General features: G+C 39.2%; 1 protein-coding gene across 1 annotated transcript; it reads right to left on the reverse strand.

The window, feature by feature from the left end:
- Positions 1-2,022: 2,022 nt before the first annotated feature.
- Positions 2,023-24,134, reverse strand: Gpr37 (G protein-coupled receptor 37). Its single transcript, XM_021165302.1, has 2 exons — positions 21,515-24,134; positions 2,023-3,358 (listed from the first exon to the last, which is right to left on the reverse strand). Exons 1-2 carry the CDS (start codon positions 22,499-22,501, stop codon positions 2,540-2,542), a joined length of 1,806 nt encoding a protein of 601 aa, XP_021020961.1. The 5' UTR covers positions 22,502-24,134; the 3' UTR covers positions 2,023-2,539.

Consider the following 24,134-nt stretch of genomic DNA (forward strand, 5'->3'; position numbering starts at 1 on the left):
AAGAAAAGAAAAGAAAAGAAAAGAAAAGAAAAGAAAAGAAAAGAAAAGAAAAGAAAAGAAAAGAAAAGAAAAGAAAAATCTGAGCAAAAAAACTCAAAGTAGAGGACATTGAATATATCATATGTTTTTTCTTTTTAAGAATACAGTCATCATTTTCATTACAACTTTGAGCTTGTGGAAAACAAGACATTCCATGAACATCATAAGCCATGACAGTATTTCCTTTGTGTGTGTGTGTGTTTTTTTTACTTCTCTGGGCATTAGCTACTGATTATTCTTCCAACTCCTACCACTACCACATTAGGACCGGCTTTTAATCCATGAAGGTTTGAGAGAGACCTTTAAGTCAAATCCAAATCAAAGCAGTTTGTATGTACACACATTGCAATAGTCAAGCTCGAACATTCACTCGTGACTCAATCTTATCCAGTGATTTCTTGTTCTAATTTTTATAAAATAATCTCTCTCTACTTGGACTGTATACTCACCCGATCCTCCACCAACTCCTTGTGCAAGCATACTCATCAATTATCACATAAACACTTTCTTGTTTTGTTCCAATCTGTCTTTCATGTGAATGGGTACAGTATTCTACCTGTTCTGTCTATCATCCTAAGTTCTTATCATAGGCATTCATGTTTTGTCTTGACTCTTTGTATACATCCACCTCTCCTTGATTTTTGATCAGTCTGAGAATGAGTTCTAGTTACAAGTCCTGCAAGCTGTAGCACAGAACCTTATATAGAATCCGTTATCTTAGTTTCTCAGTTATAAAGCCGCCTAAATGTTGAGGGAGGTGTTTTGGAATCAGAGTTGTCAACCTGTTCTTCAATCCAAACCCAGGTGTCCTTGGATGTCCTCTTGATGAATCTCCCAAAGGCCTTCTACAATTTTCAGAAGACAATGACCTCTTGTTTTAATCCTCCCTTAAATCCCTGCACAGTGGGAGGAATGTTCTTATCTCAAGAATTGGGCTACAGAAAGGAAAATGTAAGAGCTTTCTTCTATATTTTTGCTGATCTGGGTTTTTCAGGGATGTAAATTAGTTGAGTTGACTCTCTTAAGTTTTCAATCACTGCATTTGAGTGGTGTAAACAACATCAAGCTAGCATTTTGGAGATGGCACTTACTCAGAGATGCTAAAGAACACAGAAGCCAACAGGTAGGAAACACTGTGCAAACATAATTGGGCTTGTTTTGCTGAAGGCACAGGCACATTTTCTGGAAACTTAAAATAAATTGCTTTGTCTCCAGGCCAGATTCTGCCATCTCATCTAGACATGTAACCCACATGCCAAGCTCCGTGTGATTCAACTGAATGGGCAAGGTTAGATTTGGGGGTGGGGGAGTTTTGTTAAATATCCATTTAAACGTAGTATTTGAATACTCATGTACTCTAATCAAGATATATATGTATCTTATTATTATATAGCTATACTTTTGTTCCACATAAAAACCTCACTCTAAAGATTTAATTAGGTTCATTTTTTAAGTATGAATTTGAGGGAGTTGGAAGGCGAAAGGAGTGCTGGAAATCATTTGAATGGAGTACTTCTAAGAAATTCTCATAAAAAAATTAAATAAAAAAAATCAAGAAGGACTACTATAATTCAGAGCACTGCACATATGAGCCATACAACTTCAGAGGCTACTGTTCTGTGGACAGAATCAGATGACAAGTACACTGTTTCTCGGCTTTCAGTCAGCCTATAATTCCTCCTGGGAAAACCTGTGCCTCCATGTGCCAGATCAAAGGTAGATGTAGAATACAAAGAAAGAGAACTCTCCACCTACTCTTCTGTCTATTCATATTTTACAAATATGCAGTAGTGATTTTACAGCTATGTGTGAATATTAAAAATGCCTCATTTTAATGTACAATATAGTTTTATGAGTTATGCAGTTAAATAGTATTCTTTTTAAAATACTTCCTTATAACACAGCGATTCACTCCTTTAAAGTAAGATGTAATTATAAAACAGTAAGGCCAGTTTTAAACTGTGCATAGGACCAGCAATTGTGTATTTAAGGCAATTAAAAAATTTATTGAGTCTTGGTTAAAAGTAGATTGACAGTCATGTTAAAGAAGGATGAGAAGTTTATTTGGTGCTAAGTTGCATGGCTGGAAAAAAACAAACCATTTCAAATACAATGTACTTCCAATCACAACTCAAACACAAAATAACTAGCAAAATCCCGGGCCTGCCTTCAATATACAACGATTATGTTTTTAAAAGAAAGAAAGAAATCAAACAATTAATATTGTTAAGGTGCAATAACTTTTGAATAAAATATTAGCACCATAGCAGAAAAAAATGATCTGAGACTGTTGGCCTCCTTCTTCTTACATAACTAAATAGAAACATTTTTTCCCAGAGCACAAATATTAATTTGCAAAATCAGTTCTAGAGTAGTTAATATGTCTTCCTCTACTTGCTTTTCAAAATGTTTGCATTGTTCCCCTGTAAGGAAAAATATGGAGTAAAAATTTTCACAGAATATGAAAATCGAAGAAATCAGAGCTAACCAAGCCGTTCCTTCAGCAATGAGTCCCCACAGAAGCAAAAGTGGACATCTCCCTGCGGATAGTACTGAAGGGCGACAGCTCCAGTTCTGTGGTGTACTCGTTGTCGTTGTCGTCACTGGTCACAGTGGAAGACTTCTGGATACACTCCTCGCAGCAGCAGCAGCAGCACTCCATGAAGGCCCTGCTGAAGGGTCTGCAGAGGCAGAAGAGGAGCACGGGAGTGACACAGGACTTGAAAAACAAAAGGAACTGGCTGATGATGTTGAGCAGGTCCATGGTCTGCTGAGAGACGCCCGTGGCCATGTAGGCAGTGACAATGTTGCAGATATTCTCAGGGATTATGCAAAACCCATATAAAATGGTCAGAGCCACCACTGTGCAGTTCATCTGGCTCTCTAGATGGATCTGCCGCTTGTTACCACGGGTACTGGCCTTCTCCGCTTTGCGGATCTTCCGAGCAGTCACTAGAGAGCAGGTGATGGTGAAAAGTGTGGGCAGACAAAAGTAGCAGCCAAAATACCACCAAAGCCTTGCACCATCATAGGTGAGAGCCAAAACATAGATTGTGTCCGGTAAATCGGGAGAGATCTTTATGACACACCGTTCTGCAGGAGCCTGGCCACTAAAGCCCAAATCCTCCTTGCTCAGCTGGCGGAGGACAACTTCCGGAAGGGCCAAGAGCAGAGCACCAACCCAGATAACTGCAAGTTTGGCAGTGGTGGAAGAGCAATTTTCAATCATTTCATAGTACATCTGGACGTTGGTGGCAGCCCGGAAGCGATCTATGCACAGTGCACATAAGGTGAAGGTAGTAACACCCAGCGAAGCCACCTGTGAGGGGGACACATAATACAGAGCTTTTGAGAGATCATAGCATCGAAAATTAAAGCAGGAGGGAGGAGACAACAGGGGAGGTGAGAGAAGGGCAAAGTAGAAGAAGGCAGGGAAGAGTAGAAGAGGGAAGGAACGGGGCATGGGAAGACAGAGAACTCAAGGAGAGCAGAAAGCAGGGGAAATGAGTGCACGCACACACACACACACACACACTCTCTCTCTCTCTCTCTCTCTCTCTCTCTCTCTCTCTCTCTCTCTCTCAAAAGTAAGTCGAAGCAGGAAGGTAAACTTGACCAATCATTTTAATCATTTGAGCCTATTGGAGAGAAAAATTGTATTTTCTGGATGATACACACACAGAGACTGATACACACACACACACACACACACACACACACCAAGGAATGGTAGTAGGGAAAGTAACGTACTTCTATAAAGGTCAGCAAGTCCTGTGTGATTTTTCTGTCACAGATAAGAACCTCTAGAGGCTGTAAGAATGTCAGTCACTGTGAAAGTACCAGCCATCAGGACATCTAGATAAGCAGCAGAGACTGGCTTGTGTCTCGTTTTTATTACTTCAAATGGTCACGTTTTCCCTGGTGGGGCTCAGAACTGCCATACACAGCCAGTGCTTCTGAGCTGATTGTTTCTCACAAGCTCCTCAATTGGAGAAATGTCCCCAGTGTTTTCTAAACACAAAATAAAGGATCCCTTCTGCTCCTTTTTAAGGCATACACTTCTGAAAAACAAGAAAGGGAAGTTCTCTGGAGGCCAAAATCATTGAGAAAATAAATTTCAAGTTAGTTGCTTACACTCCCTTTCCTTCATAGGGTTTCAAGGCAGTTTGGTGCTACATGGTAGCTGTCCATGTGTAGAGATAGAAGATGAACCTAGGACCAATGTAAGTAATGGAGCTGAGAAGACAGTACAGTGGGTATCAAGCCTGATGACCTGAGATTGACTCCCAGAATCCACTTTTTGCAAAGAGAGACTTAATATTAGCAAATAGTACTCTGACATCTACTCAGATGTGCTCTGTTGTACACCTGTGGATGCGTGCATGTGTGTGTGTGTGTGTGTGTGTGCGCGCACACACACACAAATAAGTAAATGTAACTTACTTTGAAAAACAAACGTGGGTAAGGATTGAAGCAGACACCTTTATGAGTTCAGAATTCTCCCAAAAGTGACACATTTAAGTGTGTAAAGGGGACAAGGGAACAACAGACATTGGAGAAATTTAACTACATGATAACATGGGTGTATTGGGAATCAGTGTGAATTGGGGCAGGGGTTTCAAATCGAAACTAGGAGAGCAACTTAGATGAAATGAAGTCTAGAATTTGCACCAACTATGTAAGATGGAAAAATCGAAAATGGAATTTTAAATCATTAATGATGTCTGAGAGAGACAGACGTAAATCCTCTTTGGAAGGGCTCAGAGACATCTCATAAATAAGGGAAACATGAGTTAACAAGATCAAAATCACAATATACAAAACAGCCACCTCTATGAGTTCACGTGCTCAATGAAACAAGCTACGGGACAAAACATCAGATTATTATATTCATCATGAAAAAAGTATGTGGTAAGCACAAACATCCATTAAATGTAAAGGAAAAAGATGAGATGCTTAAATAAGGCAAAAATACACATAAAATAACCATGAAAAAATGCATAGAAGAGCCAAGATAGTGTCTAGTTCTAACTACAGGAAATACACTGGAAAACAGTTTGACAGATAGAATACCACATCTAAATATCACTGCTCTTGTGTGCTTGTGGTTAGATATCCTAGTTAGTCAGTAGTTCCAGCTCAAGCAGAAATATATTCCTGTCATTCACAACAATACTTTCCCAAGACTATATAGTACTTTTTTTTCACTTATGCAAAAATTTATCTTTTGTTTATTTTACACAAAATATATTACTTAACTTACAAAGCATTTCAAATACTTTCTAAAATACATTAAAGCAGATTGATTTTTAAAACTATACAGAACTTTTAAATGAATATCAAAGCTAAAATTAATCTAGTTTAATAACATCTAGATAAATAATTTTGCCTGCAAATTAATTTTTGCCTGTACCAATTCTTAAGCTTTAGGACCTTGTGCATATAGATCAAAGCTCTATTACTAAACTACATCCCTAGCTAAATGGATTATTTCTAAAACAGTAGAACAAAAAATAAACACAAAGCATATAAAGAATTAACTCAGCACTCAAATTTACTTTTACAGTAAGAAAGGGGTAGTTGGATAAGTAATTTTGTCTTTTACAGACAAATTATACTTTCTAATTATTCCGCCATCATCCAAACATAAAGCTGTAAAATGAAGGGGGGGGGTAATGTATGTGTATGTATGATTGTGGGGGCCAGAGGTGGACATAGCATCTTCCTCAATTGTATCCACTTAATTTCTTTTTTCTTTTCATTTTTTAAAGCATTTTTTACTGGATATTGTCCTTATTTACATTTCAAATGTTATCCACTTTCCCAGTTTCCCTCCCTCCCAGAAACACCCTATCACATCTTACCTCCCCCTGCTTCTATGAGGGTGTTCCTCCACCCACCCACCCACTCACACCTCCCTGCCTTCAATTCCCCTATACTGGGGCATTTATTCAGTCTTCATAGAACCAAGGACCTCTCCTTCTATTGATGCCTGACAAGGCCCTCCTCTGCTATATATGCAACTGGAGACATGTGTACTCCTTTGTTGATGGCTTAGTACCTGGGAGCTATGGGAGGGGGAGGGTCTGGTTGGTTGATATTGTTGTTCTTCCTATGGGGTTGCAAACCCCTTCAACTTCTTCAGTACCTTCTCTAACTCCTCTATTAGAGACCCTGCACTCAGTCCAATGGTTAGCTGCTAACATACGCCTCTGTATTTGTAAGGCTCTGACAGGGCCTCTCAGGAGACAGCCATATCAGCATGCACTTCTTGGCATTCACAATAGTGTCTGCATTTGGTAACTGCATATGGAATGACTCATCAGGTGGGACAGTCTCAGGGTGGCCTTTTCTTTCCCAAGACTATATATTCCTAATCTAAATGTACTATGATAGTTTAATGTGTCAACTCAGCTGCATAAAAAACACCTACAGAACGCAGGATAAACACATATAGTTGTGTCTGTGTTCAGAGGTTAGAACATGAGGATTCTAACCTACTAAATGGTTTGCATCCTAGATGGGCTCAGGATATGATAGCTTTGTATACAGAGGGTAAATGATGAGAGGAGGAGCCTTGTTAGGGAGGTAAATCATTGGGGTAAGCCCTTAGATGTTTATCTCATCTACCTTCTTTCCTGGGCCTTTCTCTCTTTGCTTCATTCTGTCAAGAGGTGAAATAAAGATGCTCTCCCAAAGCCTACACCATAGGCTCCACACCAGGATGCTCTGCTTAAGCCTCCACTCTGCTGCTTTGCCCCAGCACCTGAGGGCAAGCATGAGTTCTTCCCTAAGTTGTATACGTCAAATACTTTGGTTACAGTAATGCAAACAGTACCAACACACAAACAATCACCTGTCTACATAATAGTCCTTAAGCATCAGGCATATTCTAGCGAGGCACAGAGATATACACCCAGTGTATGTATGCATTTCTTTTTTGACACCAACACTAAGCCAAGCACTGTACTTGATACTGAGTATATAGATGGGAACAACAGCAATCCTTCTACATCACAGTCAACCAAGAGTGGAAGAGAAATCCTATAATCACAACTCAACACCTGAAACAAAATTCACCCTGACATTTGGTGCGATATATAAGAAAGTTAGAGTTTAATAAATATGGCCATTTTTTACAGATTTAAATAAGGGCAATTAAAGTGTTAATGGTTCTATATAAAGAAAGTCTGCAGGCAGATGACATGCTTTGGACTTTGCCCCAGAAACAAGGTTAAGTGTATTTATTCTTGTGACTGCTAATGGAGATGTTTTAAGACATAGTTAGATATTGTAGTTTGAAAAAAGAGCCAGAAAATTAAAAATATTTTAATATCAGTTATTTTAGAACCCAATGGGATCACAATAGCAAAAAGAAAATGATAATGCTCAGACATGTGTTGTTTATCTGCCATGATCAAGCTGCCACTGTCCCCAGAGCTATGCCAACGTGCTTTGTGGGTTCTGTCCAATATGCTTTCTCCTTCCCACACAGGACACATCACACAGTGTCCCTGCACTCTAATATGAAATGTAGTCATAGCCCGTGTCATGATTTTTATTATTATTGATGAGAATTATCTAAAACCAGGATATAATAACACTTCAACTGCATGAAAAGCAGAAGGCAAGAAAAATTTACAGCAAAGCTCTAAACCTGTTGGATAAAGAGCTTATGGTTGAGCTTATGGCAATAATACTTCAAGTTCTTTGCGAAAATCCCCCCAAAATACCCATATAAGAAGCATCAATAATTTATAGCTGGGAGAATGAGAAGCCATCTGTACATTCCCATTGAAAACATTAACTTTCAAAGATGAGGAAGAGTTGGAGGGAGACAGAGAGTCAGGAGCAATGTGATACAGATCCTCATTGAAAAAGTTCCTAGACAATTTAGAAAGAAATAAGATTAATATTAATGTTTACAAAGATCAGTCATTCCTCATGATGAATATTTGCTTCTCATTTCTTTTTGAGATGCTAAACAATGCTACAAGGGAGGTCTACCTGGCTCTCATTAGTTTCTAATGAGGGTTTTTAAAAATGTCTGCAACCATACTTGGAAGAAAATTTATAAAAGGACTGGCATTATTTAAAGGTCCTCATCAAACAATGCCATGTAAAAATTACAGATCATTATATACACTTTCCACAATTTGTGTCTTCATTTAAGGTTTTGAATTGTTTTACTTCTCTTATGAACGTAAAACAAAGAAATCCTCAGATGCTTACGTATCAACACATCCTCCCAAGAGACTCTGGGCAGCCTCACTAAGGAAATGTTTAGTGCATAGTTCCCTGTTGTCTCTGTCACTATCTATTCAGAGTCTGTGCACAAAGATCAAGCCCCTGAGGTTTGTGATTCACATCTTTTTAAAATAATGAATAGTGGTTATGCTAAAAGGATGTCTCTGTAAAGCAGAATCCAGACGCTCTGAGATGCAGTCTCTTAGAGGCTCAGCACACCTGTTTGTTGGTTGTTTTCTTTCTTTACTTACAAAGAATACCCAATGTATAGTAGGTATCCTTTTCTTCCTCTTATTCTTTCTGATTATTAATTTAGGAATTTCTAAACTCTAACCCACACATTACAAGCACTACTATATGCATCTCTTAAGTCTGAATCAGTTGCAGAGAATTTCATGAGAAGAATAAATATAAATGTGTGGGTAGTAAATGGGAATGATAGATTGCCAGCTACAGTGACTGTGGAAGCTGTCTCTTAATGAGAACATGTTTGGGGAGGGGAAAATAAAAGAACATGTTCCCAGTCTAGGACAAAATAACATTTCCCAGTTTCCATATACTTAATCTCATAACAAATATCAAGACAAATTTTAAGCAAGATTTACACATACTCCAACTCTGCTCATGAATACTGTTGCTGTATTTGACTGAAAGACAGACAACTCTCAAAGCTTCTGCATCAGGGTAGGATCTCAACTACATCTGTCTTGTGCTGTAGTTGTATTGAGCAATCATTCCAGTTTTGTGTGCAAAATTCACATTGTACCTGTATCTAGCTCCGTGTTTACAAATTGTGCTTCTCTCTAATAGCCTGAACTGCAGTTAAGACCTCACAGAAATAACTTGAACTTAGAAAGGTCATGCCAGCATCATAAAGTGTTATTGAAGGAGACAGTAAGAAAAGCTGGGCCATCCCAAATGCTGATAGCCCTTGAAATGCAGTTGCCAACAGCAACCACCATCCAAATGTCAGTCTTAGACCTTGATGCTCTCCCGCTGTCCCACCTGTAGCCCCATTGCCCCAGATATTCTAAAAAAAAAATTCACTCATGCACCAAATTTGATGATGTGAAAGAAATTGAAATGTGGAAAAGTCTCTGCTAAGTAATTCCCCAAATTATTTATATAAGATTTTAGCACATGTAAAGATTTAGCTGTTTATCTCAGAGACAAATTGATAAAAATCATCAGAATAAGGAGTGTTGGCCCAGATTCTGCATACTCAAATACGAAATCTACCATGTCATTAAAATGCCTAAATGTTAAGATAACATGAAAAGATTCCTATCACATTTTAAATATGCTTGTTTACTTGACGCTTATTAAAATTCTATGAAGATGAATAGTGTGATTATATGCAATTATAAAACTGTATCATGAACTCTCGATCTTCTTCATATAATGACCATATCTGATGGCTAAAATTCAGTACCACTGTGAAGCATTCTCTTAGGAGGAAGGCTTTTAGGCATAGGCTTAGGTAGATAGTTCTCTGGTGTAACACCTGAGCTGGGATGAGTGAGGTGCACTCTCTTACGAACTAAATGGCAATAGGGAAAATACTTAACAGCAGAAGCAGTAAACACTCTTGATAGTCAAGGCTATTCATTTTGAGAATTTTGAGACTAGAAGAACGCTAGAAGTAGAGAATTTTAGATACTGGAAAGGTAAGTTATTAAGGGATCCATATCAAAATGTAGAAAAGGCAACAGAATAAAAATAAAAATCTCAAAGATCTCTCTTTGAAACAATGTTCTGCTGTTCTTTGTATCTCAGAGGAGCAACAATAAAACTCCTCCATCTCTGGCCCAGTCATCATCTTGTGCATGGAGGCTTCATAGAGCTGTAGCCAGGGACAAGATGGAAACAGCAATAGTCCATGTCTGAGAAAGGACCCAGGGAAGCTGTAGAGAGTACAAACTTAAGTACAGTATGTGCTTAAGGGTCACTCTCCTCAATCAAACTTGAAGTGTGATTAAGACAATTTCAGCAGCATGGTGGACATATTGAATTCTATTTTTAGTAGCAAAGAGAGTGTTACATCAGCCCAATGCTATAAACATGAATGTTTATTCATACACACATAGACACACACACATGTACATGCATATATAAAAATGTATATATGCACACATACCTATAGCAATATACATATATTATATCATGCTTCATAACAAGAATGATAGTGAACAAGGCATATATATTGTCCACAATTGGCATCATATCAAAAGTAGAACTCCTTTGTCACCTCCTATCTGCTCCTGTATAGCTGACAAGGAGACATCCCTACAGGTGTCTAACTAGCTTCCTAAGCTGACCAAATGATAAAACTTTCCAGATTATACATTCCCAAAGGTTATGATCTGCATCTTGGAAAATAACACCAATTACTATATAAGCCATCACATTGGCATAAACTTGGGATTTGGCTTTTTAAATTACATACTAACAACTGATATGGTCATGAATTATACCATAAGGAATGCATTCAAAACTGTAGGCTGAAACAATGAAGTACACAGGCAAGAGACCCTGAAGACCACCCAGAATTTGGCTCTCAATATGCTTTCTGTTGGTCCTGACATGTACAGTGACCCTCATAAAGTTGAAAAGATTTTCTCTTCTTTAGGAAAATAATAGCCCAGAACAAAGGTCATTCATTTCATCTATCCCTTTCATCATTCAAACGATCATTTAGTGTCTGAATAGCAAAGCTTTCTTTTATCTTCTGATACATTTAAGAGATGGAGCTCGTACATTGGTAAATTTGAAGACTTATGAAGTGCTTCAGAATGTATATTTTAGATTGAGGTCACTTGTTACAAGTTACATGGAATTTTATGTTTTAAATGTTTTACTAACCCGAACTGCATGCCATTTTTAATTTCTATGTAAAAAGTTTTATTTCTAACTGTAGTTAGGATAGAATTCACATGATATTTCAGTTCACATCTAATCCCATTAGAGACAAGTTATCATCCTCCCCTTGACCAACTTTCCTTCATAAGGAAGAGGGTAGTGTAGACTCCTCCCTTTACCATGGACTCTGTAGGCTATACCACTGAATAATACAGAGAATTTTAAAACTAAAATGGAAGTTCAAGGAATAGCTTCCAGAGCTTAGATCTAAATTTTGTTATAGAAGATAATCAAATCAATAAATACTTTATAGTGAAACAACACAAATATAGTCCCCTGCCTAGAAACTGCAATGTTGTTTAAGAAACCCCTCATCACTGGCAAGGCTGAACTAAAGAAACTCAACTGAGACTCCGACTATCAAAGACCATGTTCTTCTTGGACATTTTTATGATGCCGTGTCCTGTATTTCTGCTCAGCCTTGTTGATGACAAATTTAAGACAGCTATGTTACAGCACTGAGGAGAAATAACATCAGCAAGGTATGGATGACAATGTCTTTAGGGAAAGAGTCAATGTGAAACTCTCTTCTTCCATGAGAACGAAACCAAATATCTCTTTCAAGCACAAGTGATTTTAAAGGTCAGTGGTTTCCTAGTTTCTTTTAAGAAATACTACAGAAAAAGTAACCACAGGGTCCTAATGGTAGGAGACATACTTTATAATTCAAAATAGAGTGGGATACATTGTTCTCATTGCTCAAGAATTTAATTCAATGAAATAGTAGGTCCTGAAAACATTTCACTAATACCATGTGGAAAGGACCTCAACACCACAGGAGACAATCTTCAGGATTTACATATGAAGATTCATAACATCAAAAAAAAACTTCTACAAAGGTTAAAATAAAATCAGCAGAATAGATACAGCCTACAAAATAAGGAAAGGTGTTTTGGAAAACACGAATCAGATGGGAATTTCTATTAAAAATACATAAAGACTCTAAAATGTTAAACATTGAAAAGGATATTTAAGCAATAAAGTAACTAATGATCTAAATAGACAGTTCTTGGAGAAATAACAATTGATCAATGGGTATTTGAAAAAGCAAAAACATGGGCAGCCACTGATCATATCTAAGTGATAACCTCCTCAAGACTCCTTGAACTCAAGTGAGAGTAGCTATCATGGCGGTGGGGCAACAAGTGTGGCGAGGATGGAAAAGGAAAGGAAACTTCATTCACTGCTGGTGAAATCTTAAAACTTGTGAATATTCCTCAAAAACTACAAACTGAAAAAGATCACTATAATACCCAGCTATAGCACTTTTGGACAGTTATAAGATCCAGGTTAACTTTTTCAAAGACACCTGTGTACTTATGTTTAGTGTTACAATAGCCAAGAATTAGAGAGTGAAAATTTTTAAAATATTGTACACAATGGACTTTGATGCAGCCACAAAGAGAAGTTCAAACAAACATAAAATGGAATTTGAAATTACAATGTTAGGCAAAATAAGTTATATTTAAAAAGACAAGTACCACATGTTTTCTCTCATATGCTGAACACGGATTTAAAATTCTCCGTGTGTGCCTCTGTGTACATGTGTATGTATTTGTTTGCTATGTATGTGTATAGGTTATGAAACTAGAAAATGATCATAGGATGGGAGGAAGTGATCTTAAGGGAACTGGGAAGTAGAGTAATGGATTAAATGTGTTAGGAAAGCAAAAGTTGGTTCCATTAGAGGAAGAAAGTGAGTCAGCTGGAGAAGAAGGTAATGAATGAGAACAAAGTATACAGACACATGTAAGAAAATGCCCTGTTGAGACTCACGTTATGTATAGTCACTTGCAAAATTAGTCTTTAGAAAACAGAACATAAGAAAGACATAGTGGGCTGGAAAATTGGGTCCGTAGTTAAGAGCACATGAAGTAAGTACTGAACTTTAGTTCCTAGCGTCCATATGGAAGTTCACAAACATCTATACTTCCTCTTCCAGGGGATCTCATACCCTCACTTGCTTTCTGCAGGTATTAGAGATGCACATAAATGTAGACAGGTACTCATATAGAATATAAATGAAAAGTAATAAGAGCCTGTCAGTCTTTTACAAAAACAGTAATCTGTGGAGATTCTGTCTAAGCTATTGGTCCATTTGCCAAAGGTTACTAGAAAAAAAAGTAGAGAAATGATTAAGATTGAGAGCAAGTTGTGAAACACCCAAGAGAACACATAAAGTAAGCAGAACTCTTAGCAAATGAAAAGCACCTTCTACTAAATCTTCCCTTGGAATCAGAAGACACTACAGAGAAAGATCTGGGGAGTTCTAAGCAGTTTTCTTCACATGAAATTGAATCTACTTGCTTAAATAACTTCTATAAAATAGGGAACTATCTAACCAAGGTCATGAAAACTGTACTCTAACTTTGCTTTTATATCTAAAATGTTTAATACATCTATTTATATAGCATCTTTTGTTTACAAGTAACCCTAGGGAACAAGGACATTATTGTTGAGAGAACCCATTCATTTGGGCCATGAATGGCAACTTATTATGCCAGTGGTTAAGGGACTAACACCCAGTCAGGAAGGGACAGGATGAGCACTGGGTACTTTCCTTTCAAACCCTAAATGGTTTGAACTTGTATGCCTTTGGACTTTTTTTTTCCCTTGCATTTTCCATAATCTTCATCCTTGCAAGACTTCAGGGCAACTTCACTAGCAGAACACTGCAGACCACGAGAGAACACACTCAAAAGAACTGTTGTTAATCAGATTGCTGTAAATAAGATGACCTTTTTCAAAAAGGTCTTCATTTTAGAGTATGGTTGATAACCATGGCAGGAACATGCTTTGATTAGTGTTTCCAAAACCAAAGACAGTACAAATAGAGAAGCAAACCCTGTTTCTTATGCGTGGATAAGCTGTAAATCAAAGGGGTTTTCACAACCATAAGTCCATAAGATAAGCTTTCTTGCCATTGGAACATAGATAATGTGTAATTTAACATGTCCACATCTCACACAAACCAATGCTAGTCTGTCATATCTAGCCTATGTTTATACGTGATTTTATAATGTCACTGAGAAAAACAACTTCTGACTGCCATTTTAGCCTCCTCTTGCATACTTTGGTGTTGTGTCAGCTTAATAACAGGTTGACTCTTATCTAAAAATCAAATGAGATTATTTTAAAGCCAACATATTGCTTCAAAACTTGTCTTGATCAGGTATTTTTTCTTTCAAGTCTAGCTTGAATTAAGGTTTCCTTTTAACTAAAACTTCTATAGCACAGTTTATTCCTTCCATATTTAAAAAAAAGTCATTTAAATTTACCTTATCTAACATTATATAGCTAAGCATCTGTCAAATGTTCATTAATTTTAATAGGAGAGAGTTAAGCAATATTTGTATCATTTGTCTTAAAATATGCTACCCTCTTGAATAAACCAATCTAAAGATATTTTCTACCCTACATTTATTCCCAGTAATTAGAAATTTGTTTCATAATATCATGTTTTCCCAAGTTCACAGTACAGCTTACAATTCTTGGTACAATTATGATGATTTTCACTCATCTGAAGGGGAATCATAGCTTCTTAACTGGGTGCTTGGGTAAGTACTGAAGAATAATCGACAGATTTTCAACTTATTTCTGTTGTCATTACTCAAATTGGTCTGTGTGACAGTAAATGTAAAGTAAAATATATACTTGTAGTTGAATATTCCCGCCATTCTTGAATGGTATTGAAACAACATGTTAACATGAAATTTCTTAGCTTTTAACTAAAATTCTGCAGTCAGTAATCTGAAAAGGAAATCGCCTCTATTCAGTCCTCTTCCAAAAGGCAAATATTTGCAATTCTGACATCTTGATGTGAATTAATTTATCAGACCATCTTTCTTATAAAAAATATATTTGAACAAAGGACAAGACACAAGACAGAGAAAGTAAGAAGACAGGGAAGATGGGGCATGCTAATACAGGGCTCTTTCGCAACAAAGTAGCAGCTGTTAATAGAGTCACAGACCTAATGACAGAAAGCCATTTTAGGCAAGGATAAAATCAGTGATCTGGTCCTCATTAATGCTATGAATCATCCAAGTACATACAGAAGGATAGCATTAAAAAACAGTCATAAACTCACAAGCAGAAAGTATCTGCCCTTTGTAGTAAATTTGATACTAAGATTATAGCCAGTGCTTTATGGATATGATCTAAATAATCAATATCCACTTTGCAAATAGGAAGACCCCAAAGTTTGAAGCTGTAGTAAGTTCATTCTCTACCATAGAAATTTAGATTAGATCACCATTTTGGCACAAAAATAATATTCTAATGAGGATACTTAAGAGTTAGTCTTGGCAACATGATTGAGTTAATTAGGGAAACTTGGCAGGTAAGTTCTTGAGAGATAAAATGAGGAAGTAGCCTTAAAGGATAGACACATGACTCCTACATCAGAGACAAATCTTGGTTTCTAGATGCCTGTCAATCTCTCTCTTCCCTCAGTCCACATCTCAGACATAGGTCTATGAGCTTCCAAAGTGACACAATTAAATATGTTTGCAACACATTAACAAGAGGGGGGGGAAAAGTCCATGCAGCAACATAAGGAGCTAAGTAGGTCCTCACCTGCCCCACCTTGGCTATGTTCATAAGATCAAGCAAGAATTTTATTTCATGGTTTCTTTGTTTATATCTTTGTTTTGTAGCCATTGTTGGTTCCTTTTCTTTGTTGAAAGGCCCTTTGCTGACAAGTTCAGGATACCTTGGAACCCTTCAGGAAGTCAAAGTCCTCAGAGTGTACACTAGAGAAATTAATTTAGTTCTTGGAGAACTCTAGTCTTTACGCTTTCTTTCTCCTAGTTTGTAATAATGCACAAAGTATCCCCTTTGTCTGTCTTCCTTCTTAGCTTCTCTAAGGTTTTACTAAATGCAATGCATGGCTTTGGGATTATAAAAAATGACTCTATGTATCACTGCATTGTTAAAAAAAAATTCTAACATTGTTAATATTTGTATAGATCAGTGTTTCTCAACCTGTGTGTGGTGACCCCCATGGGGTCAAATGATGCTTTCATGGGGATCACCTAAGACCACCAAAAACCACATATACTTGCATTATGATTCATAACAGTAGCAAAATTATTGTTATGAAGTAGCAATGAAAATAATATGGCTGGAGGTTACCAAAACATGAAGAGCTGTATTGAAGGATCACAGCATTAGGAAGGTTGAAAAACACTTGGTATTGATTAATCATTATTAAATAAAGATAGTTCTTTTGTCATTTATATAAAATTTGTATTTTTTTAAAAATGTCTAGTGCCTTTCTCTTTGATGCCTTGTGTTTTTAACTTTTTATCATTTCATATTAAGAAGCTAATGAGCTTATAAAAACAAGAATTAAAAGATTTTCGTACTTGTGAGTTCAATATTGATGTAAGCAGTAGAATCATCTAAATTAGTGGTGAAAGTATAATTGAAAAGAACATTATATAGGGGGCAGAGTTTTCAATTGAATTTCTCTGTCTTTGGTCATAACTCATTATGATTGTGAACTGGTCCATCTGAGACCATTCTGGAACTTCTCCCAATGCTTCCGTAAAGCCTATATTACAGTATTAGTCATGCTGTAGAATACTGTATTATTCTTTCAAAACTTTAATAACCATAGGTTATCCGGGATATTTATCTTGGGAAACTTTCACATATTATCCCTTTGCTACATGTCCTAATGCATTGCCTTTCACTGAAGAAAACGCTAATAAATGTGTAATGAAGGAAAAGGTGGTGGATCAATGGAAACCTGATGACATATATAAAAAAGGCTCATAGACACTGATGAATTATTAAGATTGTTCTTAGTCAGTTATCAGGTGCTACTGTTTTATACATAATCTTTAAGAGCTTAATGTCAGATAATAATCCCTAGAAGAGAAACCATGAAGAAAACATTTCTCTGTTCACGCTTCACTGATGAGCCTGTAATACAGTCTCATTTGGACAACAACCACATTAGCTATTTGAAGCCGAAATTTGATTATTACGGTTTTTATTTATTAAGCTCCAATTTCCGTTAACTTCACCATATATACAGTGCCAGGATAGAGGGGTCAATGAAAGCACAGTTTGGAAAACTGATTCTCTTTCTTGCTAAACTCTCCAGCTAAATATTTGCCCATGCTTGGAAATGTAGAAAATGATTACAACAGGATTAATGGGAAGTCATAAAATATTTGTTAAGTACCATTCTCACAGACTGAGTCCATTTTCCCTGCGAAAATTATTAGTAACTTTCAAATTGCTCATAAAACTGCATGTTTCCACTTAAAAGTCCATCAGAATACCTAATAGCTAATCCACAGCTAAAGCAAATTCGGCATCTGCTGGGATAAATGTGCTATTAATTGAATGTGGGTTTTAGGAAATTCTGTGTAGAACGGCACAGTTACCGGCCATGCCATCTTTAGCACTCAATTGCCTTTCCTTTCTTCACTTGTCGGTGCTGAGTACAAGCCAAAGTAATGAAGAAATCACTTGTTTTACAGAGTTTAAAGCCAATATTTCCCGAGTCATTGGAAATGCCACCTCTTTTCATGGTACAATATTCTAGATTTTTTTCACAAATTACTTTTGGCCAGAATTCCTGGTGAGATGTGTTCCCTAGATCTCTACGCAGGGATCTGGTATCCCAATAAATTAAAATACAGATAAATCTGTGATGACCTGAGACTTATTGGAAGGTGCAGGTCCTTTAAACTATAGGGGATCTTATATCATTTGAAACCCACAATCAACATCTAAACATAAGTAATTGTTTGGCATCGAGCTGGGATCATCTGATGCATTGTTCTGACTGGCTTCCATCCATCAACTAATGAGCAAAAAGCTGTTTTGCTTACCATATTCAGTATCTGAATCATTTGGCTTTAAACACATGCCCCATGCTTAGACAACCCATACCCAAGCCTCCACAGCACACAGACACTATGTATATCTGTCTTTCTGAGGATTAGTTTCACTGGTGTCTCTGTGATAGGCCAACTTAACTGTGATGTGTCTATGATGATAGCTCCCAAATACAAGTTCTTTTTTCCCCCCACCTCGCTCTCATCTCCATTTTTCAACCATTCTATTACCTGTCATCTTTATTAGATAGATTTAAGCATACCCACTGATTGTCACGATTTTAAAAACATAAATCAGCTACAAACCATGAGATTTCTTGCAGAAACAGGATAAAACGTATGAACAGGACAATGTATGATGGTCAGGTACCAAATGGTGCTAACTGGCTTATGGTGTTATCTAGTCTAATAGATGCAGGGATTCGTTTTCAGAAAGTGCAAAGAAGTAGAAACAAAAACAAACTGCTCTCTGCATACAACTTTGCTTTATAAACAGTTTTCCAACCAGCAAATAGCAACCAATACTAATGAGTCTGTGGTCTCTACCTAGGTGCATTTGCAGAATTATGTCTTATCATTGGAATGAGAGTGGAAGCTATGGTGTCATGTCCTTCTAATTTAGTTTAGAAAGTGTAAAGCCAGTGTAGTAAGTGCTGTGGCTCTCTACCCAGGCTGCTTCTGACTCATCTCTCAAGGATGAAGCATGACCTCCCCCAGAAAATGGAGTATAGGGTATAGGAGTCTGATGGCTTTTGGTTGCATCCCTACCTAGAAACTGTTCTTCACCAAAGAGATTCACTGGGCTCAAAGATATGTCCTATATCTGAAAGAAGTTTCTACCCAGTGATGGGATCATTAAAGACTACAAAGGTCCTCTGACTCAATTCAGGATGCTCCTTCATGGCCACCCTAACCCTTGTGCTTCCCAAGCATCAAATTAGGTCTCTGAGGCAACTTCATAAACAGTTCAAATTCTCCCTCTGCCTACTTACGCTTCAATGTCAAACAAGGGTTAAACCTGATCATGGCCCAACAAAATTCACCCCCTCCCCAACCCCAAACCATATACACAAAAGCTCCATCTCAGGGTCTGAGACTTGGAAAAGCAAAAACAATGTTTTTGAGATTTGGACTATTTCATCTTGTTCTTAGAAATTGGAAATTAGGAAGTTGACATCATGGTTCAATAATTATTTTTATGAAACATGCTAAAGTATTATAAAATTTATTCAGAGGAAGAAAATGTGGTGATAGGTTGTCATATATATTTTAACTAAAAGTACTGTATAAAAATACAAAAATATGTAATACTAGTCATGTTTTTAAATTAATATTTTCAAGCAAGCTTTTTCTTCTCTAGGAAAAAGTAAAATCAAATCTCAATGATGGAGAACAGAAAAGATTATAAAAATTGCAGAAAGCTAAGCAAAACTACAGAGAGTAAAAGAAAGAGTTTTACTAACAAGAAAAAATGTTTTTAACAAAAGTCTTTATGAAAAAAAACTGACTTCAAAAGATATATAAAGTGTTATAAGTTTGTAAACTCCCAGGCTGATACAGTGGACACACAAAAACTGTAATCGCCATACTCTTAGAAGTGGAGGCAGGACGATCAGGAGTTCAAGGTCAACCTAAGCTACACCGTGAGTGTGAGGCCAGCTTCCATTACATTCCACCTGGTTTCACCAAACTAACAGCAAAATAAAAACTTCAGAGTTAAAAAGAAATTTAAATGCATAATAGACATTATACTTAGAAAAGATAGGTCTCATTAAACTAACCTAAGTTTTAATATTCTTATGTTTGATACAATTCTTTTTACTTGTGGTCTCCATTAATTGCTTTGGCTATTTGTTTCTTTCTCCAGGTCCCTTTTCCTACCTTCTTTCATTACCTTCCCACCTAATGTATAATGCAACCCCTGCCCCAATCTGTAGTTCCCAGTGAGGCAAGCCAACACAATTCCTGCTTGTGGGTTACCTCTCCTGTTTGAACTTTACACTTTACTTTCTAAATCTCCTTCTGGCACAAGTCTTCTGCATTATTACAACAAAAAGTCACAGAAAACTTAACATTGCCTTTGAAAGGATAAATGTAACATGACACCTATTCTCTTATACAATCCAACTATGTCCTCTCCCCAGTAAATGGCAGCATTTCAGAGTCTCTCCGTGCTTGGCAACAGTGAGGCCCTGGATCCTGGTAAGTAGCAACAGCTGATTTAGTAGCCATGGATGGTCCTACATCTGAGCCCAGACTGAATAACAGAGGGTCTTATTGACTCTCTGCCTCTGGACCTTCTCAGTAGGCACTGTTTGCTGTTTACTTATCTTGGAGTTTTAAGCCTGAGACAATGTTGAACACAGTGTCAACTGGCCCTGGTGCCAGACAGGATCAGAGGCTCTGGAATATTTACAGTTTCCCTTCTTGTGTTTCTATAAATGAAATGGACAGCCTGAATGGAGAAAAATCAAGGCCCAGCTGGCTAAAACCACAACTGGCAGCCAAACACTTGGTTGGGTTCCAAGAGCTGGTGTTTAAAGAGAGGCCAATTTACAAAGCAATTCCTACTGCTAGAGCAACGACGGGTACAGTAGCTCTAGCATGAAGCAGTAAAACCTTGTCTTGTTCAAACAATTTTTATTTAAAAGTTTGGAAGCTAACTCTTTTATTCTTCAGAAATATTCTTATGTTACTTGTAAATCCCTTTAAAATTGTTTATTCTTCACAGCCATAGCAGTGGCAAAATTGTGTCCTATGCTCTATAAATGTTAGAGTATAGGAGACTGGACTAAGTCTTATTTTTGTTTAAGTTTATCCAGAAAACTGAACTGTTTCTAAAAGTTAACAAGGATCCACAAAGAAGACCTAACAATGTAGAAGAAACAGTAAGGTAGACAGCTTAACCAATTTAAACTAATTTGGAGGTTCCTAATATATCATGAGGCCAACTGCAAAACTAAAATTGATGTTCTTTTATACATAAAATATAACCTCAGCTTTGGTAGTTAAAAATGAAAAAAACTCAATCGCCCCTCTTGGGGATGGCATGGTGGAGTCACAATGAAATGCTAGAACTTTAGTAAATGAATACTAATGATCCCTCCCCCACCCCACCCCCAGTACTAGGTTCCAATAAAGACAACCATGGGCCGGCTATTATTTAACCCAGGATACCAAGTCAAAAATATCATCATTTCCAGAGAAAAGCTGTACACATAGAACTATCACACACACACACACACACACACACACACACACACACCAGGCTAGGAGCAGAGGAGTTAGAAGATGGTTTAGCAAAGCTGCTTTCTTTCATACACACACGTGCTTGCATAAGTGACTGGAGGAAAGAGAAGGGATTCAGAGAAAGAAGCAAAGAGTCCCACAGGTAGGTACATACAACCGTTATTCTCCGGAAACAGAAAAAGGCAGTAGCTAGAGGTCATTACCTCGATATAGGGCACGATCTTGCAGGAGAAATCTTCCAAAAGCCACTTCTTCGTCAACTCATGGAAGATGACCAGGGGGAGGCAGAAGAAGATGATGAGAAAGTCCCAGAAAGCCAGGTTGGCCAAGAGAGAATTGGAGATGCTCCTCATGTAGTAATTGTGACACACGATGCACATCACTGCCAAGTTGCCAATAATGCCGGTCCCAAAGATCACCACAGATAAGCACATGACCGCATAGGCTCCATAGGATTCTTGGGTCAATGGGTAAAAGGGGTTCTTCAGTCTCACGCGCCTGCTAGTGGTGTTTCCACGGCGTGGACCCCCTTGGTCAGGAACCCAGTCATCTGCAGACCCGTTTTGCGGTAGTGCCCTGCCTGGAGGAGCAAGGGTCCTTCCTTCGTGTACTGCTGAAGGCCTGTGTTGGGAATCCTGGAGTTGTCCAGTTCTTCGTGGCCAGTAAAAAAGATCTCTGGGTTCCGTTTTCACACTGTGCTCCTGGCTGCTCTGGGGAATCCCATCGCTCTTGGAACTCATCTCTCCCCCCTCTGATGTCTGAAGGAAGAGTTGGGGATCCGTGGGGTCCCTTCTCCTCAAATGCCCCGATGGTTCTTTACCCTGGGCACTTTTCCATCTCCAGGCACTTGGTGGCTTGGTTGGAGGTCCCAAGGGCCCAGCAGCTGCCGCTTCTTCAATCACACCTGTGTCACCGCCCCTGGGTGGTGGGAGGTCCCAGGAGGTCGCCCCTCTCACCTCTGCTTCCAGTTTCTCTCGGGGCACATGGACTCGCAGAGCGTTTCTTGCCGAATTCCCAGGTCCACGGGCATCCCTGCTGCGGCGTTGGATCAGTGGGGAACAGCTCTCCCCCAGACAAGTTCCATTCCTGGGCTCAGGGACAAAGCTCAGGGCAGCAGAGACAGAAACCTTAAACAGCAGAAGGAGCAACAGCCGCGATGTGCGCGAGAGAGGCGCGCCCCGGGCTGGCATGGCTCGGTGAGGGCGCACCTACTAGCCTGGCTCTAGCTTAGCACCGACACCTGCTGCCAAACTTGGTGCAGAGAGTTAGGCACATGTCACATACTCACCGCTGGGTAGTGGATTGGAGCAGAAGATTGCTGGGAGGGAACAGGGCGCTTGGGGAAGGTCGGTGTCATCAACACATCCCTACAATCCTTCCACGTTTCGTGTTCTGAGCATTTCCCAGCCAAATCTAATCCAAACTCGGTGCACCCGAAGGTTCCCAGGGAAATAACAAATCCAAGAAGCTGACCTTGAAAAGTTGCGAACACCACCTGATTGTTCCCTAATGTTGCGACTGGGCGCAGCCTGGAGGAAGCCCCGCGCTCCTCCCAGCCTTTGGGTGGTGGCTGTCTTCTTAGTAACAGTTGCTCTGCTATTTACATCCTTTCCGTACTGCTTTATCCAGTCGCTAGTAGAGGTCTCTAGAGAAAAAGAAAAACAAGTCCGCTCCACTAGGGGACTGGCTGTCACAATCCCACTCTTGGCTGGCGGGGGGTTGGGGGTGGGGACCCGTTGCAAACAAGGCAACGCCGGAGCACAGAGGAAACTCTTGCTTCGTTTAACTCCGACGACTTTCAAAGGGACTGTTGCCAAGGAGAAGCCAGATTCGAAACCCGCGGCCACTGTCAAAGTTGCTGCCCCTTCAGTTCAAAGTTGACAAGTGGATGGCGCCGGCGGCTGTGCCTAGTGCACCGGCTGAGAAGGCGTGGAGTGGAGCGAGAGGGAGGAGAGGGCGCTGCTGTTTTGTGCACAGTGCTGTGGGCTGCAGGAGCTTGTCACTGCCACCACCATCGCAACCCGGGTGGAGAGCGTGGTGCCTGGAACCGCTGCAGGCGGGCGGAGCGGTGCATGGTGGACAGGGGAGGTGGCCCGGCCTCTCCCAGCCGCTCAGCCACTGCGCGGGCTTCACTCCAGGTCGCCTCCCTCTCGTCCTCCTTCTAGCAGAGCATCTGGTTTGTGGAGAGACGGGATCCCCTGGTGGTTTTACCACACACTAAACCTACACACGTTTCATTCAAGGCGTTCGCAGTAGCTTTCAATAGGAAGCTAGGAGCGTCCAGGGAACAAGGGCGGAGGCGCCGAGTCTGCGCGGCTAAAGGGGAAGAGGACGCGAACTCCATGGGTTACTGCCCTAGATAGTCCAACCAACCCGACCTAACCTGTCACCACTAAGGAGGGGGTTGGATCTCAGGACCCCCGGTGCAGGCGGGGATCCCTGGAGGAGAAGGTAGAAAGGGCAAGTCTCTTGTGATTTGCAACAATTGGTAGCAACTGGTGCGCATGCTCAGGCTTCAGACTCCCCAGGGAATAGTGACACATTCACAGTCTTAGATTCCCCAGAGCAGAGTCAGAAAAGAAACAGAGTTCATTGGTTTCATTCACTCGGTAAGAGAGTAGATTGTAAGGTAAGAAGGATCCAGGTGTCCCATTACCTTTAACATTGACTTTGAAAGCATCCTACCAGGAGGTGGAGTTAGAGCTGATCACAGGGAGCAGGAGGAACGCAGCAACCTTGATACATTCAGAACTGAGAACTGAGGAGGACCGAACTCCCATCACCATGCCCGTGCCTTTCCAATTTTTATATATACACAGCCCC

This window comes from Mus caroli, chromosome 6 (genome assembly GCF_900094665.2).
Source record: "Mus caroli chromosome 6, CAROLI_EIJ_v1.1, whole genome shotgun sequence".
In the NCBI taxonomy this organism is placed as follows: Eukaryota; Metazoa; Chordata; class Mammalia; order Rodentia; family Muridae; genus Mus; species Mus caroli.

Coding starts and splice junctions, on each gene's coding strand:
- Gpr37 (XM_021165302.1), bottom strand. CDS start 22,501: ATGCCAGCCCGGGGCGCGCCTCTCTCGCGCACATCGCGGCTGTTGCTC. Junction 3,359..21,514: donor AGATCGTGCCCTATATCGAG/GTAATGACCTCT, acceptor TCCCCCTCACAG/GTGGCTTCGCTGGGTGTTAC.